Source organism: Hippocampus zosterae, chromosome 3 (assembly GCF_025434085.1).
Source record: "Hippocampus zosterae strain Florida chromosome 3, ASM2543408v3, whole genome shotgun sequence".
NCBI lineage: Eukaryota > Metazoa > Chordata > Actinopteri > Syngnathiformes > Syngnathidae > Hippocampus > Hippocampus zosterae.
Window position 1 is genome coordinate 5,997,729 of NC_067453.1, and position 6,588 is coordinate 6,004,316.

Genomic DNA, 6,588 nt, shown 5'->3' on the forward strand with positions numbered 1-6,588 from the left:
AGCGTTTCATTAGCTTCTGCGGCCTAGACTAGCGCCTCCACTTTGCATTCACGGTCAAACTCACCAGTACTGTTACCAGGACGGTCGAGCTTCAGGATATCCCGGAGATGCTGTGTTGCACCCTCAACATCAATACTAGCGCTAAACGCCATGGATGAGTAGAGGGGGGAACTAACAGGGTACGGTCAGGGGGTGAGGAATAATTTGGGCGTTAAGTGACGCTGTCAATCTTTACTTCGTTCACCCGGAGCAACCGTCTAAACTTCCGGTGTAACAAGATATAGGCTCCGACTAGTATCTGCGCATGGTCAGAATTTCCTACCTATTCTTACGACTCGCACCAATAATTAATTTATTTTACACAAAAAAAGAAACATTACAAGCTATTAAAAATTTGAAATTAAGAAATAGAAAGATCGTCAATGGTTGTTATAGTTTAACGTGTTTTACATGTTCAAATGGAGAAGGAAGAAGTCCAGAAATGTATCTAGTTCTACCCCTTGTTCTCTGTGTATGACTTATGTTAATACAGTATTACACTAGAAGGCTTTTTGTCTATATCAGTGGTCCTCAACTAGAAATGCTGTGGTCCACTTTTTTTTTTTTAATAAGACCAAGGTCCGGTCCCATGCACGGCGGTCATGGGGAGCAGGGCTATATGCCCATTTAGTATGGTCAAGCCAAGCTTATACAAATCAACACTCCTCACAACCAACCAATAATGGGGTGCATGAAAATAACAATTATTCACTTTGCCAGTACACAGCAAATAATGAGAGGTATTGTGTTGAGGCACAGGAACTCTTTTATTTTGTTAAGTTGTGCCTCTTTAATAATAGAAATAGCCCTTTTAGGGAAATAAGACATTTTTACTTTAACTTTGTTAAACAGTAGTTGTCTTTTTTTTCCCTTAATTTAACAAAAACTAAACAAAATACTAATTTTACCAAAATAAATACTAAACATGAAAACAAAAATATCCTTTTCATTTGTACAATTCCCCTTTTCACATCCCCTCTGAAATCACTTAAAAAATATATCAGAAGAGGAGTTAAGAACCATTTTAACTACTGACACAAGGGGGCACAGGAATATGCAGTGCTTTTCTTCCACTAAAGGTGAATGCAATGTCTGAGGCATGCAAATATTATTTGAAGACGCCATTGTGATGTTCATTTCCCATGTTGCGGTGTTCTGTTATTAAACAGCTGCAAAGATCCCCGATGTAGACGAGAGCAGAACTGCACACAATCGAAACCTCCCGCGATTCGTTTTGTCTAATTGTCTGTGTGCGGCTCTCCTGGGCTGAAGCTGTGAGCACACTGTGGGGTCGCGCATGCGTCTGTTTCCTGACACAATCATCCATTTTGAATGGGTGTGTTTTGGGATAGACGCGTGATGACGCTTATGTATGGACACACCTTAAGTTCAGAGGAGCCAATCAGCGCATCGTATATGCTGACGCAAATGTATGGCCACACCTTCAGCTCAGAGGAGCCAATCAGCGCATCTTATCGCCGACATGCCCTGGTCAGCCAGGGTCTCCAGTGAGTCAAACATTATACAGTGCACTCCGCTTAATAGAACACCGGTTAATAGAGTAATCCGCTTAATAGAGCAAAAGGCTCTGGAACCGATTTGCCTAATGCAATTTCCTATAAAGATACTCCGCTTAGTAGAACAGATCTCCGCTTAATAGAACAGGCCGTAAGCAATGAACATTGTAAACTAGTGGTTTTCGAAGTGTAGCTATCGCGATACTGTACCACTATCGCGAGAAAACGCGGTAGTTCTAGCCGTATACAGTAACAGGTAGCACGCGTCACTCCACACATAGACACACGCACGTCACAATGGCTTCAACTTCATTCAAGAGACGAGAGAGAGACGAAGTGTAGCTATCGCGATACTGTACCACTATCGCGAGAAAACGCGGTAGTTCTAGCCGTATACAGTAACAGGTAGCACGCGTCACTCCACACATAGACACACGCACGTCACAATGGCTTCAACTTCATTCAAGAGACGAGAGAGAGACGAAGTGTAGCTATCGCGATACTGTACCACTATCGCGAGAAAACGCGGTAGTTCTAGCCGTATACAGTAACAGGTAGCACGCGTCACTCCACACATAGACACACACACGTCACAATGGCTTCAACTTCATTCAAGAGACGAGGGCTATCACCTGCGGATAAGAAGGACATACTCAGACGATACGATGCATTGCCGGATTCTCAGAAGGTACGCCCGCGGTTTCCAGGACTTCCCTCTTATCCAGCGCATTGAGAGGGAAGTCAACCGCAAAATTACGGACTCCTGTTTCCAGACAAAAGTAACGAAATTTTTCTCGTGATTTGAGATGTTTGACTGAAGTTGATTAAAGTTGTTGTTTTGTTGTTTAATTAAAGATATGGACGTCCACAGTCAAAATATCTCTTCTAACTCGTCAGCAGGGGTTTTTCTGCGTGCATAACTTGGTCGTCGACGTGTCTGAAGGTGTACCTAATAAAGTGTCTCCGGTTAATAGAAACCCCGCTTAGTAGAACAGAAGCGCTTCGGCCCAATGGTGTTCTATTAAGCGGAGTGCACTGTACACGCAAAGTCGCGCTGCCGCGGTCCTCTGCATTACATCTGTTAGTGCACGCAAAGAATACAACGGATAATTTTAACAAGCGATCGCGGTAATGCGCAGATTATAGTTCACAAATATAAAATGTATAACGTAAAAATCACTTTATAAATTATTATTTTATACAATTTGCCGAGGGTCCGAACAGAGGAGGCCCGGACAGAGGAGGTCGGCGGTCCGGTCGTGGATCGCGGTCCGCCAGTTGAGGAAGAGGGGTCTATATTGTAGACTCTATGTATAAAAAGACGCTTCTCAGAACACATGTGCAGGCAATGTATGTATATGGGTTACTTCTAAATTCTAATGTATTCATGCACACACGCACGCACACACACACTGTTGAACCTACTACTGCGGAAGTCTCTCGCAGTTCATGTGTAGGCATCATTGCTGGTGACTACACGATGTTCTAGGCACAAGACTGGAGACGTTTCGTATTTTTCTGTGGTCGCTACCACTGAGTCGCTGAACACCCAACGTGCCTCAATGCATCGTCACTGCCAGAAGCGAACTGCAGGGAAGCTCCACCCCCTTTATTTATATACAGCCCATAACACGGTATCCCTCCACACAAAATAGCACCAAACATTAAGCGATAATACCAGTGGCATACATTGTCACCCAACACACACACACACACAAACACACGCACAACCAACTCTCTCTCTCTCATATATATATATATATCCGGCACGGATGAAGATGACCCTTTAGCTGGTCTTTGAATCGTCTTTTCGGGGCTCCGCGGGGACGGGTGCCCTCCAGCAACTCTGCGTAGAGGAGCTGCTTCGGGAGACGGTTGTCGCTCATCCGCTGCACGTGGCCGGCCCACCGCAGTTGGGCCAAGGTGATCATGGCCTCGATACTCGTGAGGCCAGCCCGGGTGAGGATCTCATTATTAGTCAATCTCTCCTCCTAGGAAACGTTGAGGAGAGATCGGAGTCGTCCTTGGTGGAACCTCTCGAGCCTCTTGATGCTGCTCCGATAGAGGGTCCAACATTCGGCGCTATAGAGAAGGGTCGGGAGGACGACAGACTTATACACCATGATCTTCATGTTGGTGGAAATGGCGTGATTCCTGAAGACCCGACGACCAAGGCGTCCAAAGGCTGTGTGGGCTGCCTGGATACGGTGAGTGAGGTCCTCCGTGAGGCCGGCGTCCTGCTGGATAATGCTACCCAGGTAAGGGAACGCCGAGACCTGCTCGATGGGTTCGTCGTCTATGGTGATTTGGGGTTGATGATGGTTCAGGTGGAGGGTCTTTGTCTTTTTGGTGTTGACAGAGAGGCCAAAGGTCCTGTACGCCGCGGCGAAGCCGTCCGCGATGAGCTGGAGGCCCCCGCAGCATTGTCATCAGCGTACTGGAGTTCGCTGACGGTCGTGACCATGGTCCCCCGCTTGCTCCTCAAACGGCTGAGGTTGAAGAGTGACCCTTCAGTTTGGTAGCGTAGAGTGATTCCGTGCTCCTGGACAGGGGTGACGTGGTGGATGAGCGCGGCGATGTAGAGGCAGAACAACGTCGGCGCCACCGTGCAGCCCTGTTTGACACCGGTCCGAACCGGGAATGGGGGAGTCATTTCGCCCTGAGTCAGGACGCAACCCTTCATGCCGTCGTGAAACATTCGGATGAGGGATATGAATTTGGGGGGGCAGCCTTGACGTTCCAGCACTTTCCAGAGTGCTGTTCGGGGCACAGAATCAAACGCTTTGGCCAGATCATAAAAGATGGCGTGGAACTCCCTCCGCTGCCCCCGGCATTTCTCCAGGAGCTGCCTGGCGCAGAACACCATGTCCGCGGTTCCCCTGCCTGGACGGAAGCCCGCCGGGGACTCCGGAAGAACCCGCTCAGCGAGACAGGTGAGTCGGTCGGCCAGTATACGACAGATGAGTTTTCCAGCAGTTGACAGCAGGGAAATTCCACGATAGTTTCCGCAGTCGAGTTTGTCGCCCTTCTTGAATATTGTGACGATGACGGAGTCCTTCAGTTCTCCAGGCACCGTCTCCTCGACACAGCATTGAAGGATGAAGGTGTGGAGGCGGGTGAGGAGAGGTGCACCCCCCAGCTTGTAAAAGTTCTACGGAGATGTCGTCAACTCCAGCAGCTTTGTTCTTCTTCATCCTCCTCAGGGCTCCGGAGATCTCCCGGAGAGTCGGCAGCTCCGTCATCCAATGTTGCACAGGGAGCTGGGGGACAGGATCGAGGAAGCCGTCTGCTGCGCATGTCGGACGGTTCAGGAGCTCCATGAAATGCTCCTTCCGTCGCTGGTGAGTATCCTCCTTTTCCTGCAGGATTGTGCCATCCTTTGCCTTCACAGCCATTGGAGGACTGTGAGCCGGACCGATGATCTTCCTCGTTGCTTCGAAGAAGGATCTGGTATCGTGATGGTCAGCGAAACTCTGCATTTGGTGGGCAAAGTTGACCCACCATTGATTTTGGATCCTCCGGATCTCTCAATGTGCTTCACTCTTGGCCGCCCGGTAGACTTCTTCAAGTCTCTTGGAGGAAACAGTTCTGCCATGCAATGCGAGCCTCTCTCTTTCTTGAAATCAGTGGCTCAATTTCGTCCAGGTTTTCGGCAAACCAATCGGGATTTCTCCTCTTCTGGATACCGAGGACCTCTTCCGCGGATTTGGTGAGCGCAGTTTTCAAGTGCTCCCAGTCTGAGTGGACAGTGGCAGGAAGGGTCCGAGGTTGAGTGTCCAGTTTGTCCGCGAGGGACGTCTGGTACTGTTCGAGGACTTCGGGATTCCTCAGCAGCCCAACATTGAAACATATCCTCTTGGGGATCTTCTTCCTTCTTTTCGCAGGCGCGATCTTTAGCCTAAGTCTTGAGGCTACCAGCCTGTGATCGGACCATCCGTCATCCATGGAGCGGGTTGCCCTCGTGACCATGACGTCCGCTCGGTCGCAGATGCGGGTAAGGACGTAATCGATCTGGTGCCAGTGGCCGGATCTTGGATGTTGCCAGGTGGTCTTGTGCTTGTTGGCCATCTGAAACAGTGTGTTGGTTATTACCATTTCCGTCTCTGCGCAGAGACCAAGGAGTAGTTCTCCATTTTCATTGCAGTTGCCAACGCCTTCCTTCCCCAGAATCCCTCCCCAAAGCTGATGGTCCCGGCCCACCCGTGCGTTGAAATCCCCCAGAACCAAGAGCTTATCCCGGGGGTTGACGCGGAGGATCAGGCCACGCAGCGCGGCATAGAAGGACTCCTTCGCCTCCTCCGAGGCGTCCAGGGTAGGTGCATAGGCGCTGATGATCACAAGGGATTGGGATTGACACAGAGGTAGAGTGATGGACATGAGTCTCTCAGAAGTTCTTACGGGGATGATGTTGTGATCCCTAACCAGATGTGACTTAATGCAGAACCCTACACCGTGAATTCTTCTCTCCTCCACAGCTCGTACGCTCCAGAAGAAGGTGTACCCGTGCCGAGGCTCCTCGATCTGCCCGGCACCAGGGAGACGGGTCTCGGAGAGGGCCACAATGTCCAGGCCGAGCTTCTGAATCTCAAGGGCGATGAGGGCAGTCCTGCGCTCCGGTCTATTGGCTCTTGCATTGTCCATCAGGGTTCGTACATTTCAAGCGCCGATTTCCAGGAAAGCAGTCCGGTTATTGTATTTGTATTTGTTTCGCCCGCATGAAGGATGAATCTGCTGGAGGCGGGTCTCCAGCCGATCGGTGGCGGTGATGGGCGTGTTTAGGCCGCCTTTTATTGGCCCTTCCTCGGATTGAGGGGAGCAGCGCTACGACTAAAGAGTCCTGCTCCGCCACCGTGGTCGCTGCCTCTCCCCTGCACCATCACCAGTTCGCAAGGGGAGCGACCATCGTGCCACGGCCGCCGACGTGTGGTTGTGGAACTAGGGACGTGGGCCCTCATCTGAGCCTGTCCCCGACACCCCGCGCCATCGCCACCGGACTTCTTAAGGTGAAGGGGATCGGGAGAAGGGGGACACG

General features: G+C 50.2%; 1 protein-coding gene across 3 annotated transcripts in view; it reads right to left on the bottom strand.

Annotated features, from left to right (window-relative positions):
- edc4 (enhancer of mRNA decapping 4) overlaps positions 1-284 on the bottom strand; it is a 41,578-nt gene extending 41,294 nt beyond the window's left edge. For all 3 annotated transcript variants that reach the window (XM_052060809.1, XM_052060808.1, XM_052060807.1), the window contains exon 1: positions 65-284. In XM_052060809.1, coding sequence (XP_051916769.1) covers positions 65-152 — 88 coding nt within the window. In that variant the 5' untranslated portion in view covers positions 153-284. The remainder of the gene's footprint in view (positions 1-64) is intronic.
- Positions 285-6,588: the final 6,304 nt, after the last annotated feature.